At 33.8% G+C, this 16,814-nt stretch overlaps 2 protein-coding genes across 2 annotated transcripts in view; one reads left to right on the plus strand and one right to left on the minus strand.

Annotated features, from left to right (window-relative positions):
* The window catches only part of LOC130452739 (uncharacterized), a 34,152-nt gene that overhangs the window by 15,557 nt on the left and 1,781 nt on the right, over positions 1-16,814 (plus strand). Inside the window, exons 2-10 of the mRNA XM_056792156.1 lie at positions 7,445-7,540; positions 7,608-7,700; positions 8,609-8,674; positions 8,792-8,848; positions 10,038-10,285; positions 12,022-12,170; positions 12,230-12,447; positions 12,513-12,925; positions 14,921-15,195. Coding sequence (XP_056648134.1) covers positions 7,510-7,540; positions 7,608-7,700; positions 8,609-8,674; positions 8,792-8,848; positions 10,038-10,285; positions 12,022-12,170; positions 12,230-12,447; positions 12,513-12,925; positions 14,921-15,195 — 1,550 coding nt within the window. The 5' untranslated portion in view covers positions 7,445-7,509. The remainder of the gene's footprint in view (positions 1-7,444; positions 7,541-7,607; positions 7,701-8,608; positions 8,675-8,791; positions 8,849-10,037; positions 10,286-12,021; positions 12,171-12,229; positions 12,448-12,512; positions 12,926-14,920; positions 15,196-16,814) is intronic.
* Positions 1-16,814, minus strand: part of LOC130452744 (uncharacterized) — a 111,132-nt gene that overhangs the window by 15,282 nt on the left and 79,036 nt on the right. The window lies entirely within an intron of this gene.

The following is a 16,814-nucleotide window of genomic DNA, read 5'->3' on the forward strand; positions in this document are numbered from 1 at the left end:
AAATATAGTAAGATTCATAATAAATTCTGAAAATAACCACATCTGGCCGAAATACATGAACGTAGCCTACGTGGCTTGGATTACAGTACACGTTTAGAAAGAAAAAAAAAACTCAATTTTAGCCGCCACCTTTTAAGTGCGATATCTCAGATAAGGGGTGGGATGAACAAATTTTGTACGAGCAATCAGGTCCTGAATGTTTTCGCATGAATTTAGAAACACCCTGTATATATAAGCTTCAATTTGCTTCTAACAGTATCTCACGGAAATAAAAATATAATGAACAGAAATTAGTATAAATGACAGACGTAAATGTTGGACCCAGACTTTTGTTTAAAATAAATTTGTATATCTAACACGTGGGCGTTCAAATGAATCACCAACCCAAAAATATTAAAAAAAAAACTGTCACTGAAAATTTTCACACCACAACGAAAAAGTCTATATTATCTGACCCCTTCTCGGGAGGTCGATCCACGGAATCCGAATGCACTACTTTCAACTCTTCGCAGATGACTAATATTAGCAGGATACCGAAGCGCAGAAACACCCGATGGAAATTAAAACTTTTATTTACGCTGGAAGCGAATTTGGAACTAGGATAGCGACGTTGAATGTGCGCGTCGCGATTTGGCGGTGGCGGAACTCGGTTAAGTTCGTGATATCGTGTGATATATATAGTCCGGGAGCTAAGAGGGAAAATATTAATTTAGATAAAGAATTGTTTTAAAACAAAGTTGTTTAATCATTATTATCTAATTTGCGGATAGTGAAAGTAAACGATTTGATTTTTTTATAGCTCATACTAATAAGGAATTTATTTCTTGTCCGTTTATCGTTATTTAATGCCCTGATTTGTCCTTACAAAAACTTTATAGGGTTTTCGACGAGTTTCTTAGGAAATAAAAGGTTATCTTGGTGTTTTTCTTTTGTATGGAGTATGTATGGAGAAGGACTATAAAAGAAATGAGATCCAAGGGAAAAGTATATTTTTTTTAGATGAAACATTTAGATCAATGAAAGACATATATACCAAATAAATTTTGGCAAGATGAAATGGTTACAAGTTGAAGAGAGGTTTTTGCAATAATTTATGGCGGTTTAATGACTTTTGAATCTATGAGGACAAGAATATTGGTGTTTATGAGAAATGGTTGGAACAAATGATGGTTTTTATTCCTCAGAACTGTATGTTAATGATAGATACTGCATATTATCATCCGAAACTTTTAGAAAAATTGCCCGCATCAAAGTGGTTAGAAAAAGATTTAGAAAATTGGCTGAATTCAAATATTAACTCAGAAAATAACTGTTTCCTATAAAACAGAGAAATTTAAAAAATATGAAATTGATTAAATTGCAGAAGATCGTGGAATAACGGTGGTTAAATCTCCACCATATCAATGAAACTGGTGTGGGGGCACAAATAAAGGGAGAAGTTTCAAGAAAAAATAATTCTTTTAAAATGTAAATCCTGGAAGCTGAGAAAACGCAGGTAATCATACGATTAAAAAAGAAGAAAAAATGTGGAAGTTGGACAACATTATCAATGAAATTAGCGAGCCACTTATTGTGAATATTGGTCGCAACAGTCCATCTTATGATTCCGATTCTAATTTGTCTATTCTCTACTAAATGATATGATAGGCCTGTTTATTACGAATTCTTTATCATCTTATTACTCTCTCAATATAAAAACAGAGTATAAATTGTCATGGTAAATAAAAAAACATTTTTTAGGTCTCGTATTATGTCCTTGAAGGGGAAACAATTATCGAATTGGACTAAAGTGCTTGTTTGGCCGTAGATCCAAATTTAATTACCGCTATGTAAAAAAAAATGGCAAGCAAGTACCGGGATCTCAAAATGTTAAGTTTAAATTTAAATTAATTTAAATCCCAAAACTGTCCCCCCTTCACATTAAACTTGAATTGATGAAAAACTTTGTAAAAGCTATGGATAAAGAGGGTGAAGGATTCAAATACCTTAGAGAAGTCTTTCCCCAGTTGGGTGATGCCAAATTAAAAAAAAAAAGGTATTTTTATTGGGCCACAAATAAGAAAATTGGTGGACGATGACAATTTTGCAAAAAAGCAGTTAGTTGATGAACTTCTAGACCCTTACAAATCCCTTGGTGATCGAATGTCATTGAAAATTAATTCCCATCTGACATTTTTTCCCGAAAATTTGGGAGCTATCAGTGATGAACAAGGTGAAAGGTTCCACCAAGATATTAGAACAATGGAAATTCGGTATCAAGGACGATGGGAATCTGTGATTACTGTTGGTTTTTAAAAAGAGAAAGTACAACGACTCATAAAAGAAAAAAATTGAGCTTATTGATATTTAAAGTGATTTTTTTTAATGTTTTTGTTTTTAATAGATGCGGGGCATGTTTATTAGATGTAAACTAGCTTTTACCCCCGTCTTCGCTCGAATCTAATCCATTAAATAAGTATCAGAAATCATTATAATAGAAAAGAACGAACTCTGTAGCTATATTAGAACCTGAGATATATGAATGTAGAAAAATTGCCAAAAACCTACAAAAATCCATAACTCCACATTGAATGTCCGCGCATAGCTCCTCTCCAACTTAACCGATTTAAGTGTTCAAAAACTCGAAAGAAAGAAGGTGTTTCGGCGAGTGTTTTTAAACCAAAACGAACTCTGTAGCTATATTAGAACCTGAGATATAGATCTTCGAATGTAGAAAAATTGCCAAAAACCTACAAAAATCCATAACTCCACATTGAATGTCCGCGCCTAGCTCATCTCCAACTTAACCGATTTAAGTGTTCAAAAACTCGAAAGAAAGAAGGTGTTTCGGCGAGTGTTTTTAAACCAAAACGAACTCTGTAACTATATTAGAACCTGAGATATAGATCTTTGAATGTAGAAAAATTGCCAAAAACCTACAAAAATCCATAACTCCACATTGAATGTCCGCGCCTAGCTCATCTCCAACTTAACCGATTTAAGTGTTCAAAAACTCAAAAGAAAGAAGGTGTTTCAACGAGTGTTCTTAATTAAAAACGAACTCTGTGGCTATATTAGAATCTGAGATATAGATCTTTGAATGTAGAAAAATTGCCAAAAACCTACAAAAATCCATAACTCCACATTGAATGTCCGCGCATAGCTCCTCTCCAACTCAACCGATTTAAGTGTTCAAAAACTCAAAAGAAAGAGGATGTTCAACGAGTGTTCTTAATTAAAAACGAACTCTGTGGCTATATTAGAATCTGAGATATAGATCTTTGAATGTAGAAAAATTGCCAAAAACCTACAAAAATCCATAACTCCACATTGAATGTCCGCGCATAGCTCCTCTCAAACTCAACCGATTTAAGTGTTCAAAAACTCAAAAGAAAGAAGGTGTTTCAACGAGTGTTCTTAATTAAAAACGAACTCTGTGGCTATATTAGAATCTGAAATATAGATCTTTGAATGTAGAAAAATTGCCAAAAACCTACAAAAATCCATAACTCCACATTGAATGTCCGCGCATAGCTCCTCTCCAACTCAACCGATTTAAGTGTTCAAAAACTCAAAAGAAAGAGGATGTTCAACGAGTGTTCTTAAACCAAAACGAACTCTGTAGCTATATTAGAACCTGAAATATAGATCTTTGAATGTAGAAAAATTGCCAAAAACCTACAAAAATCCATAACTCCACATTGAATGTCCGCGCATAGCTCCTCTCAAACTCAACCGATTTAAGTGTTCAAAAACTCAAAAGAAAGAGGATGTTCAACGAGTGTTCTTAAACCAAAACGAACTCTGTAGCTATATTAGAACCTGAGATATAGATCTTTGAATGTAGAAAAATTGCCAAAAACCTACAAAAATCCATAACTCCACATTGAATGTCCGCGCATAGCTCCTCTCCAACTTAACCGATTTAAGTGTTCAAAAACTCGAAAGAAAGAAGGTGTTTCGGCGAGTGTTTTTAAACCAAAACGAACTCTGTAACTATATTAGAACCTGAGATATAGATCTTTGAATGTAGAAAAATTGCCAAAAACCTACAAAAATCCATAACTCCACATTGAATGTCCGCGCCTAGCTCCTCTCCAACTCAACCGATTTCAGTGTTCAAAAACTCAAAAGAAAGAAGGTGTTTCGGCGAGTGTTCTTAAACCAAAACGAACTCTGGAGCTATATTAGAACCTGAGATATAGATCTTTGAATGTAGAAAAATTGCCAAAAACCTACAAAAATCCATAACTCCACATTGAATGTCCGCGCATAGCTCCTCTCCAACTCAACCGATTCAAGTGTTCAAAAACTCGAAAGAAAGAAGGTGCTTCAGCGAGTGTTCTTAAACCAAAACGAACTCTGTAGCTATATTAGAACCTGAGATATAGATCTTTGAATGTAGAAAAATTGCCAAAAACCTACAAAAACCCATAACTCCACATTGAACGTCCGCGCCTTGCTCTTCTCCAACTCAACCGATTTAAATGGTCAAAACATCAAAAGAAAGAAGGTATTTCAGAGATTGTTCTCAAACCAAAACGAACTCTGTAGCTATATTAGAACCTGAGATATAGATCTTTGAATGTAGAAAAATTGCCAAAAACCTACAAAAATCCATAACTCGACATTGAATGTCCGCGCCTAGCTCATCTCCAACTTAACCGATTTAAGTGTTCAAAAACTCAAAAGAAAGAAGGTGTTTCAACGAGTGTTCTTAATTAAAAACGAACTCTGTGGCTATATTAGAATCTGAGATATAGATCTTTGAATGTAGAAAAATTGCCAAAAACCTACAAAAATCCATAACTCCACATTGAATGTCCGCGCATAGCTCCTCTCCAACTTAAGCGATTTAAGTGTTCAAAAACTCAAAAGAAAGAAGGCGTTTCAGCGAGTGTTCTTAAACCAAAACGAAGTCTCTATCTTGAATAGAACCTGAGATATTGAGGATAGAACGTGTGTATGTGAAAAACTCCCATAAGTAATGTACAGGGGGAAATCGCATTTAAGTATAACTTGCGAATGGTGAAAATTAGATGAAATCCGATGGTTGATGGCTGATCTGTGCATCAATACCTTTCATTGAAAAAAAAATTAAGCAAATCGGTTGGGTAGAACGCCTGAACGGACTCGGAATGGAAATCATCAATTTTTTTAATATATAAGATTATAAATATTGTCAATATATACGATTTAAAAAACGTAAAATTATTTTTTTAATAAATATTAAATATTTTACCAATGAATATAATTCTATAAATGTAACATAAAAACCTTAACGTGTAACAATAATTTTTTTTTATATTTTCGTTTTTGCATTGGTCCATTTTATCACAATATGTGTTACTACAAAATTTTTTTTTGTCGTTCAGTGGTATTTGCGTCTATGTAAACAATATAAAACATTTTTTATCCGACCATAAAATAAACTTACAAGGAGAGTACGATATGTTATGTTAGAGAAACTGTTGAAAATAATTCTGTTACACAAAGTTCATGTTTTGCTTAAATCGTTATCATTACTCATTATATCATTGAAATTCATTCAGTTTCAATAATCCACGTGCATAAATTTTAAGTGTTCAAGAAATGAGTTGAAAATATCGTTTCATCTTGATCTTAGATTATTATATGATTCTGTTTACGTACTACAAATATAGAAATGATGCAATTACAGTATAAACACATATAAATATATGTATATATACCCATTTCAACCTCTCGCTCACAAGTTTTTATTGTTGACAAAACTTATTTTGATACAGCAACGAGGTATTCTACATAATTGATTATTCAAATATAAACAAGGTGAAAGTGTTTTTGAATGTGTATAAATCCAGTATCCAGTATAAATAAAATTATCAAGTTACACTATAAATTAAAATATAAATCACTTTCCATCGCACAATTTTTTTTCGATTGCGGTAACCTAGAAATTTGTTATCCCCTAAAACAATTTGCCACTTAAGTATGTCATTATTACCACAATCCCCGATGATTTTTTAAATCCGGAAACGACAAGTTGCCGCCTCGTTTCGCCATAACCATAGACAACACTAAAAACAGAACAGAAGATTCTTGGGGGCACCCGGACACATCGATCGACTTTGGGGCCGAGGGCGTGAGGACTTCCTGGATACACCCACACGATGTAACTGAGTTTGCGCTCTAAATTCGGTGGAACGTTGTGACGTCACCGTTGATAAAGACGTATAAATAGGGATTTGAAGAGATCTGTAGTTTGATGTTGCCAAATTGAGAAATTTGGTAGACTTTGTAGAAGTAATTTACAAAAATTGTTCAAAAATCACACATTTTTTTTTGTAAATACATTCGTCAGCAAACTCAGTCGATACTCCTGCAATCGCAAGTCACTGGCTAAAGACTCAACACGAAATTATATTTTTCTCAAAATCTAAAAAACCTTTCGACAACAGGTTTTTGTAATTTCCTTTCTGTTATTTTTGATCAAAGTCAAGTGACTAAAAAACGACTCATTTTGGAATTGGCGTTTTGGGCTCAATTTTTGCGGGAAGGTCTAAAATTGTGTACTATCGACAAAATCTGTTAAGGGCTGCAGACATCTTAAAAAAATTACAACTAGAAAAAAGATAATTATATAATTTAAATAAGTATTTAAACTAATGCAATATTTTTTGTTGCTTGTTTCCAATTTCCAATACTTCGTCTCGGATATACAAAAATTTGCTGTGCACGCTCTTTCGATGGCTACCGTTATAATTACAGCAACATAAAACGGTGTGAGGTTAAGTTTCATTCCAGAGTAACGCGTAGTACGCAAAGCTTTGTTTCACGACTTCCTGAACTGCCTAGTTCTTGAGGAAGCTTCCAACTGAATAACTATACTATAAAAAAGATTTTGTAAATATTCATACGAAGAAAAAATATCTTCCAATTAACAAAACAAGTAATATTTTGGTTTTTGTCGAAGCAACCTATATTGAATAGAAGGAGAAACTCCGAACGGAGTCATGTGGAGTCGCTCCACATTCCCGAGGAGGAAAGTCGACCTGAAGAAGAGAAAATCCTCGGTCCCAAGCATAGTCGATTTCATCGCGTATCTTTTCAGGCGAAACGTGAGCTGATAGTACCGAGTGATCATAAATGAATTTCAGTATAACCAGTATTCCTAGTTTAATTTTGGGGATTTGAAATGTGCGATACGCTGTCCTGGAAATACGTTTTCAAAACCACTTAGTTTAGGTTATTTTTTGTTGTATTTTTTCCATAAGTTGACGAAGACATCGAAGGCCTGAAGATGAGACATCTTACAAGTCCGAAGCAAACCTGGACGTGCCGATTCGAGGTTTTTAATCTTCGAGACTTTCTCCTCTATAGTAACAATATTCATATTTTTATTTTTGGAAATCTTATCGCCGATAATCGTGAAGCAAAATTAGTTTAGAAACTTTTAAAACACATCCAACCAACTTTTTTCTAGGAACATTTCGAATTAACCGAATAACAATTGCACTGCGAAAGGAAGACGATAAATTTATTGATGCTATGGAAGAATTTAAAGGAGACGATACATCTGGTAAAAGTGAACAACTATCAGAAATTAATTTTAATGTAGGATACGTTTGTTTTCATTTATTTTACAGAGAATAATAACATTAAAAAAGAAGTCGATGTCTCCTTATTGTATCCAGATGTGATCTTCAAAGAAACCAACGAAGTCATTAACACAAAAAACGGTAAAAAAATTTCTATTGACTTTTCGGTAATTTACATTTGTTACAAATCTTTTGTTTATTGTAAACGATTTTGTCTATGTTTATTTGAAGAGATTTTTGTAACTAAATTGCCAACAGTCTTTTTATATTTGCAAAATTTGATCCTCACATCCTCATCTGTCATTTAATTTGATTTCAGTGCTCAATTTTTTCGATTTATCATTTGAATTTTTCAATTTCAAATAGTTCATAGTTAATAAATTTATAGAAAAAACTTGTGGCACTATATGTTGTTTCCTTTTTTTTTCAACCCTTGTATTTATTACGAGGGAGAGATTACAAATTTTTTACAAATAACGTGATCTATCACAACTATTTCTTAATTTCTTCCAGTGTTGTGGAATCGGTGTCCTTTTTCAGCGCAACCGTCCCATTTTTTGCCAAAAATTGTTGACGTGCAAGTGCATTGTCATTTTGGTAGTACTGGTCTCCTGTCCGCGTTATCCTTTTGACATTTTGAAATAAAAGGTTTGTTTGACGCTCTGAACTAAGGGAATGAACTCAAAATGTTGATTTTTGGGTGAATATCAGCGGAAATGACTAATGTTTTCATGTTCGATAACATTTTTTAACGAAATGACGATGGCATTTACACTCTGTTGCTTTGATTCTGGGTCATTACCAATTTCTGGAACCATTGTTAACATCCATACTGAACACACTGTTTATACTACCACTAGATCAACATTCACAGTTAAACTGTCTGACGCGCGTTTCGTAAAGGTTTACCTTGAGTCTCTGAAGACGATAACTTGGTTATCGAAACGCGCGTCAGACGGTGTGTGTGTGTTATCTATGTCTTATCTATAATATTCTAGAAAATGTTGATTGTGGAAGAGTTGATTTTTTAAATATATTTTCATTTTTAGAAGAGTTGGTAAACGATAATATCGATGGTGATCCAGTGGATTATACCATCACTGGATTTGATGAAGGTATTTCAAAATTTTTTCATTCAAACAAAAATTTGAAAAATAAAAGTTCTACATTTTTTGTTTTCACTTGTAATAGCAAAGGGAAGCTTATGGTTTAAATTTTTTTAATATTTTCAGCGATATTTCAATTAACTCCAGAAGAAATAAAAATTAAAAAAAAGTATTTTAAATGGGGTGAGTACAAATTTTCAAATATAATTCATTTCAACCAAATATACCAAACTATCCACTTGTCTAAAAGGTCATTCCCAGTCGGTTAAGCGTAACAAACATTGTTCGGATTTACGAGGGTTGTATTAAAAGTAAGGTTCTCAATGAGCTGCAGCTTCGAGGGAAGGTGTTAGATAGAGAACGGAGTGAAACACCGCCGATTCGAAGATAAACAGTGAGCTACTTTTGATTAGTGATCTTTGGATCGGAGGGTCGCTGTTCGTGAACTTGAAGAACGTATTTCTGAAGCTTCCCATGGTACAATCGTAAAAACTTTGACAGAAATGTTGGATTATCGCAAGTTTCTTCAATAATATGAGTGAGTGGGGCAACAAGAAGAAGTCGATGGAAAAACTGTGTTTTGAAATTAAATATTTCATGCAACAAGGGACTCTTATAATAAACTCCAGCGAAAAATCCAGAATCGACAGATTGACGGAGGGAGCAGTGTTTCTCTACGACAATGCTCGTCGAACAATGGATATTTTGGTGAAATTTAGGTGGGTTTTTGGGTCCCATCATCCGTTCGACGATTATAACTTCTTCCACAAGCTAAAGGAGCACTCAGTAAGCTTCAAGAGCAGAGGTCACACGCTTTCTCAACGTATCGAAGGAAGTTTTCTTCAACTTAGGAATACAAAAACTAGAATACCGTTATCGGGAGTGTGCCGAAAAAAGGACACCATATTGAAAAATACACAATAGTGCAAGCTTTTCAACAATTTATAAATAGATAACAATAACTTTTAAATAACCTAAAATAAAAAATGTTTTCTATTTGTAAAATATATGGGACCCTTACTTTTGGTACAACCTTCGTATTATTAAGACGATTTCGATGTTTTCTAATCGTTAATATCGAAATATTTGGAGCTCCTGCACCTATTTTTCTTCGGAGAGAAAACATAACATCGTCATCGATCACAAAATCACTCTTTTTTTCTACATGGTATTCTCGTTCTTCCATCCACTGCTAGGTTTTCAAAAAAGCAACAAGAAATATTCTTTTGGAAGACTCTCTTATAATATCTACGTAAAACCTTTGCGCGATATTCGAGACGAGACTCAATTTTTTGATAAAAATACAGTAAATTTCCATTTTTCGCGACAAAGCATTGAATTTTTTAGTATTATTTTAAAATTTTATTACCAGGTAACCGAATACAGAATACAAGAATCGAGTGTACGTCGTGCTGCAAACACTTGAGTAATGCCCTAACCGAATTCAAAAACGTGTTTGTCCATCCTATTTTGAGCGTCATCATTTGCAAAGAATGTTTCGACTTTTATATGAACGGTACCTTCAGTATCGATATGGACGGCATGGAGATGTACTGTAGATGGTGTGGCCAAGGCGGGCAAGTGTTTTGTTGCAACAAGTGCCCTAAAGTTTTTTGCAAGGTGATTAAAATCAAATAACCAAATTATATATTATATTTCGTTTTTCAAATATAGCGAATTACGGGAATGGTAGATCGTCAAAAAATATTTGAAATACTTTTTTCGACCTTTTTAAATTTACAACTAAAAAAATTATCGAAATCGATTTGTTTCGAAGAGATTATAATCTATATATTTATATATGAAATTGGGGACAAAGATGGGAGATACTAGCAATCAAAAGAGGAAGCCAGAAAAGAGTAAAATAAAAAAACATCTGAAGAATGCAGAGAAATAAATCGAAAATAAGAGAAACAACTGATAAAAGCAGGGAAACAGAAAAATATGCAGAAAACGATAGGATAGGTAGAAAAAATTATACGAAAGAGATTAAAGATAAGGAAAAACTCACTAAATTACAGAAAAAGATTTAGAAAAGCGAAAAAACAGAAAATATAGGGAGGAGATGAAAAAGAGATGAAAAATCAAAAAACAAAACCTTGAAAGAAAACAGAGAAAGGCAAAAAGACGCAATAAAATATAAAAAAAAAACTAAGGAAGGCAGTAAAAGAAGGAAAAAATAGAGATGACAATCGGAAAAATTGAGAGATAGGAAAAACAGAAAAATCTAGAAGTGACTAAAGTATCAAAAGACAAAACCTCACAAGAAAATAGAGAAAATCAAAGAAACAGAAAAAAACTGAGGAAGAGAGAAAAATACAGAGAACCTGAGAATACGACGAACGATAGATGAAAATTATGAACAACAAGTTGTAATAAACAGAAAAATTATACGGAAAGTGATAGGAAAGGCAGAAAAAAAGACACCAAAAAACAGAAAAAGTTGAAGGATGGCAAAAATGCAGAAACTTGAGGGGGAGTCTGAAAAATCGAAAAGAAAACCCAAAAATAAGAGAAGCAACAAATATAAATAAGAATAGGCGAATAAAACAAAAAAAAGATACAGAAAAAGTACATGAAAAACAGTAAAAGATAGAGGAACGCAAGCAATAGTAAAAAACATAGGGAAGGCTCATAAATCAAAAGACTGAATTGCAGAATAAAATGGAAGAAACTGAGAAAGTAATAACAAGACAAAACCTCAGAAGAAAACAAATAGGACAGGAAAGAGAATAAAATCAAAGGAAAACTGAGAAATCGGAGAAAGGAAAAAAAAATGAAAAAAGGAGACACCAGAAAAATTACTCGGAAAGAAATAGGAACGACGGAAAAATGGACTGAATAAAATAAGAAGAAATAACCAGAAAAAAAATTATATAGAAGAAAGCAGAAGGACAGGAAAATTATGAAGAAGAAGATAGGACAGGGAAAAAACATTGTAAAACAAAAAATATGGGAGAAATTCAAAAATTAGGAAAAGTTAGGGGAGACTAGATAATCAAATGAGGACCTCAAAAGAAAACAAAGAGCGGTGAGAAAAACAAAATAAAACGGTAAAAAAAATGAGAAAGGCAGAAACTTCGAAAACAGAAAAAATCGGAAACCCTCCAAAAACGGAGAAAATATGAAAAAAAAAATGAAATGGAAATGACAATTATACAGAGGTAACAAAAAATCCAAAAAAAAAGCAAAAAAGCTTCAATAGGTTTTCATTCGAGGCGTTCGAGTATATACCAATTCAAAGCTCACGTTTATTTCACAAAATAGAAAAAATTGGTTTTTAGTCATTTCAAATATTTCTTGAAGAACTACCATTCCTTCAAATTACGTAACGGAAGAAAATGAACTTTTTTTAGATTTGCATAAAAAATAATGTATCATCTAAGCAATTTACAACGATTCGTGATAGCGAATATTGGGAATGTTTTGCTTGTAATCCTAAACCAATAATGCGTCTCAAGATTCAGTGTTACGAACTTGTAAAATACGTTCAGAGGAAACTCACGTAAGTGTTTCCGAAACAAAAAAAATAATCATATATTCCTAACGATATATTCTATTTAGGCGATTAGACAACGAACACAACGATAAGAAACGAAAATCTACGACATTTACCGAAAACAAAACGTCCAAAAAAAACAAACTATCCGAAAATCACGTCGAAGATGAAGCTATAAAAATAAGTGATACCAAAGAAGAAACAGAAAATGCTACAAGTTCGAAAAAGACATTTGCGCCTGACGAAGAATTGTCTCTTGAAAAAGAAAATTTAAATCCAGTTCGTGAGTACACAGAGACAAAATTTAAATCCATTTTTCTATATTGCGACATTATCGATTCCTTCCAGCACTTAACACGACATCATTACCTCCAAAAAGAGATCCATTACCTTCCGCATCGATTAACTTGCATAAACCGACTATATACGTACCGATATCCAAGTTAACATTATCGAGACCCGCACAACTCAATCCCCCACTTATTCCCAGAGCGATTTATACCAATAACTCTGTTGGTACTCCAGCTGCAGGTGTTCAAAGTACTCCTATTGTTACATCAGCTACGCCACGACAGGCTGTAATAAATCACGCCATATCTCGCGTTATATCTCGAAGGGTGGTTGGTGCCCATAACCATCATATATATTATGTTGCGTATCCCAATAATGAGATGACAGGCACCAACAGAATTAATGCTAATACCCCGGGATCCGATACGTACGGCACAAGACAGGACAACACTAATTCTACACCGGCAGAGGTAATTATTCTCCTTTAATTCCAATTGGATAGTCGAAAAATTCATATTAGGAATATCACAATATCTTTTCGAAAAATTAATCAGAAGATTTGTTGTTTGATTTGAGACCATAATTTGTACTCATTTCAGCTGTATTGCAGTTTCATTTCGAGACTTTTTCGTAAACGTGGCAACTTCTTGTCTGATTAAAATAGTCTGCATTTAGAGTTGGTTTTAACTGTCATAAAAGACTACGAGGGTGGTTCAAATACAAATCGGAATTTTTGAATACACGCGCGAAAAATTTGGTGTTGTACAAGTGAATGCGCTGAATATTAATGTTACGAAGGATGTATCAGTGCCTTTTGCGCAAACTTCCTCGAGCGATTCGATGATGAGTGCCTCTTCAAGACTCGATTGTATGAATGGTGTTCCGCTTTCCGAAAATGACGAAAAGTGCTAGAACAAACGATGAGAACGTCATTTTGGGAGATCGGAGCAGTACTGTACGCGATACGGCTGAATAATTGCGCAACAATGTAGCAAATAATTCATGAACGGCTCGGTTATCGCAAAATTTCAGCCAGATGAGTGCCAAGGATATTGAATTTCCACCAAAAATTCACACGCTGGAAAATTCGGACGCGTCTCCCGCAGCGGTATGAAGAGGAAATTCAAAATTTATTGCCCTAAATATTCACCACAGACGGAACATGGGTACTTTATAGTATGGAGAGTAAAAGCGCATCTATGGTGTGGAGAAAGAAAGACGAAGACGAAGATTTTCTCTCTTAACAACGTCCTGTAAAACACGGTGAAACCTGTCTATCAGATCAAATCGACGCGATATTCCAATCCGTAGTACGATATCGCTGAAAGACAACGCCAGACTGCGTTGGAGCACCCTACTTATAGTCCCGATTTGTCGCCATGCGACTATTGTTTATTTGGTTCATTGAAAATATCACTTGGCGAAATGCTATTCGACGTGACACACGGAGGAATTTTTGCAAAAAAGTCATCCGAATGCTTCGGGAGAGATGACAAAATTTCAGCTCTATAAATTAAGAATAAAATTATTTATAGCATAGTTCTAGTTTATATTTGAACCAGTCTCGTCTTTTTTGTATATGCGGTCGTGTATTTCGTGTTGTTTTCTAAAAATCTTTGGAAATGTCGAAATAATCTAAAAATCTTTTATCTTTTTGAATTTGAAACACTCCCCCACGACAGTTTGCACTTAGAGATGGTTCAAAGTTGGAGTGTGTTTTGAGCAGTCTACGAAAATATATTGAAAAATAAAAATCAAAATATTTCGGTGGTTCTAACGCCTTTTTCATATATGTGGTCATGTGTTCAACAATATTTTAGGAAAAATAACCAGAAAAAAACATAAAAGTGTGTCTGATTGAATTGGAAGATACCTCTCCATGTCCAATCTGTAATTAGAGATGGTTTCAGTTGTATTGCAGAACTACTTCGAGACTTATTCAAAATGTGGCAGTTTATTTTGTGTTATTTTCTAAAAATCCTTGAAAATATCTTGATAAAGAATACAAAAGTTTGTCTGATTGAATTTGAGATGCTCCTCTACTCAGTACTACGCACTTTAAACATTACTTAGAGTCTTTGTCATATATTACGCTGTCATCTTCTGATAATGGTTGAAATTATCTCAAAAAAACATCACAAAAGCTTATCAGACAGAATTTGAGATACCACTGCAAGTAGTCTGCATTTAGAACTGGTCTACTACATTATTTAGAGTCGTTTTCATGTATATTTGTGGCATCTTCTAAAAATCTTTGAAAATATCTCGAAAGAAGAAATCAAAAGTTTGTCTGATTTAATTAGAGACCCATTTTCACGTCAGTCTCTATTTAGAATTGGTTTCAACTGTCTTAGATTCTTCTTTGGATGAGCGCCTTGGTATTTTGAGCTATCTTTCAAAAGATATATTTTATTAACGATTAAATTGGACAATTAAACATTATTTTAATACATATTGGTCAACAGCAGGAATCCAAAGTTCAACAATTGACTCAGCGCGGAGATTTCCTTAAAAAACTTGGTGAAATAAACCAATCGCTATTTTTGTCGGCCCTGGCGAGTTCTTCATGCGCCACATCAACTTTGAATATATACCAAGCTTACAATAAGATGACATCATTTAATGAAATGCTACAAGTATACAATTCTTTTGAAAAATCATTAAAAACAATGACCGAATCATTAATTCACATTAGAAGTCAGTTGATAGTCAACAATATATCTACGAGTGGACTAAATAAGTAAGTATTAGATATTTATAGGTATTTAAAGTCATTTTTTTTTATCAACAAGATAAAATTCCATACTCATAAACTCAATAGACACTTAAAAGACATGTATGTAAGCAGAAAATCAGCTCCAGGTAAGTAAAAGTATGAACACCACGGAAGGAAAGTCTGAAGTCACTTTTTCACATTCTACAGAATTTACAGACTCACTTCGAACTCTCCAACTCCTATGTACCTACAAAAATTGCTGATCAAAGCAAAAATACAGATACCATCGTCGAATTTATGTTTGTACCTTCACTTTCTGGTTTTAACGGAAAAGAGGAAATAGACAAGCAACGAGGACTCTATCCGAATGTGCAAAATTTTTTTGGTTCAGTGCCACACAAAACAATCTGAAAGAAATGAAACACACAATGAAGCAGTACCTTTAGTATGAATACCATCAACTTAGTACAGAACGAAATTTTGCAAAACCTAAAAATAATATAGACCTATCATTAAGAAAACTTCACTGTCTGATCAACAACAAACCACCATTGAAAAATGAATTTCTACAACACAAAATCTAGTTTCGGATCCAACGAATCATCCAAAATATTCTATATCATGATGAAGTACTACCCACCCTGACACACGACTGTGAAACCTGGATAAAGACGAAAAACATTGGAAATCTGGAAGAGAAGAATTTTGGGAGGAAAGCAGATAGTGTGAGGATTGGAGAGAAGATCAAACCATGAAATTTTTAATGAGTCACCAATCAGCGCGTTTATAAAAACAAGGAGGACAAGAACGAATGGATGAAGACTCTTGAAACGAGTTGCATGGAATATACCAGAGGGCGAGAGGAAAGAGGTAGACCAAGAAAACAGTGCGGGGAAGTAGTGGAAGAAGATCTTAGACAGGAAAACAATCAGAGCTGTAGATAAAAAGCAAGGTAATGAAAGAATTGGAGAAAATTGCAAGGCTATGGACTTAAATGGTAAATGGGTGACTATATATATAAACACGATGACGTACCATGTTTTAATATACTTTTATTCCCTGCTGGAGTTATAGGAAAACTTCAAAGAATGCGCAATTTGATCAAGACAATGGATTTTATTATCTCAAACAAAAATACGAAACTGCTATAAATTTACGGACAAATTTGCAATTATTGTTATTTTTGAGAAACTGATTTTCCTGCTAATTTTGGAAAAAATTTAATGCCGATCAAATGCTCCGTTGTACAAGGATATTTCCCAAGAATAAAAACGCTTCACATAAATACGAGTTATTAAGTGCTCGACTAATGCTAATTAAATGGCGTGCAAGTCACAAAAAAATTAGTTTTTTCCGAGTTTTCTCAGCAGGACGCTATCATTGGCCGGGAATTATAGACTCATGTAGCCTCGTTAGAATTTGAATAATCAAGTGCTAATTAAATACGAACAACTTCACGACATAGGTCGTACAGTCGGTACTGTCCGGTTATAATGGAATTCTAAAATTTGGCGAAATCGCGGCCCGTTTTATATACACACGATTTCGTTTGGTGTTTGTTTTTATCAAAAGAAGCGATTTATTTACATTGTTTCTTTTTGAAATAACTTCCAGGAAAGTTTTGTTATTTATTTGTTTACATT

The sequence above is a fragment of the Diorhabda sublineata genome, chromosome 2 (assembly GCF_026230105.1).
Source record: "Diorhabda sublineata isolate icDioSubl1.1 chromosome 2, icDioSubl1.1, whole genome shotgun sequence".
In the NCBI taxonomy this organism is placed as follows: Eukaryota; Metazoa; Arthropoda; class Insecta; order Coleoptera; family Chrysomelidae; genus Diorhabda; species Diorhabda sublineata.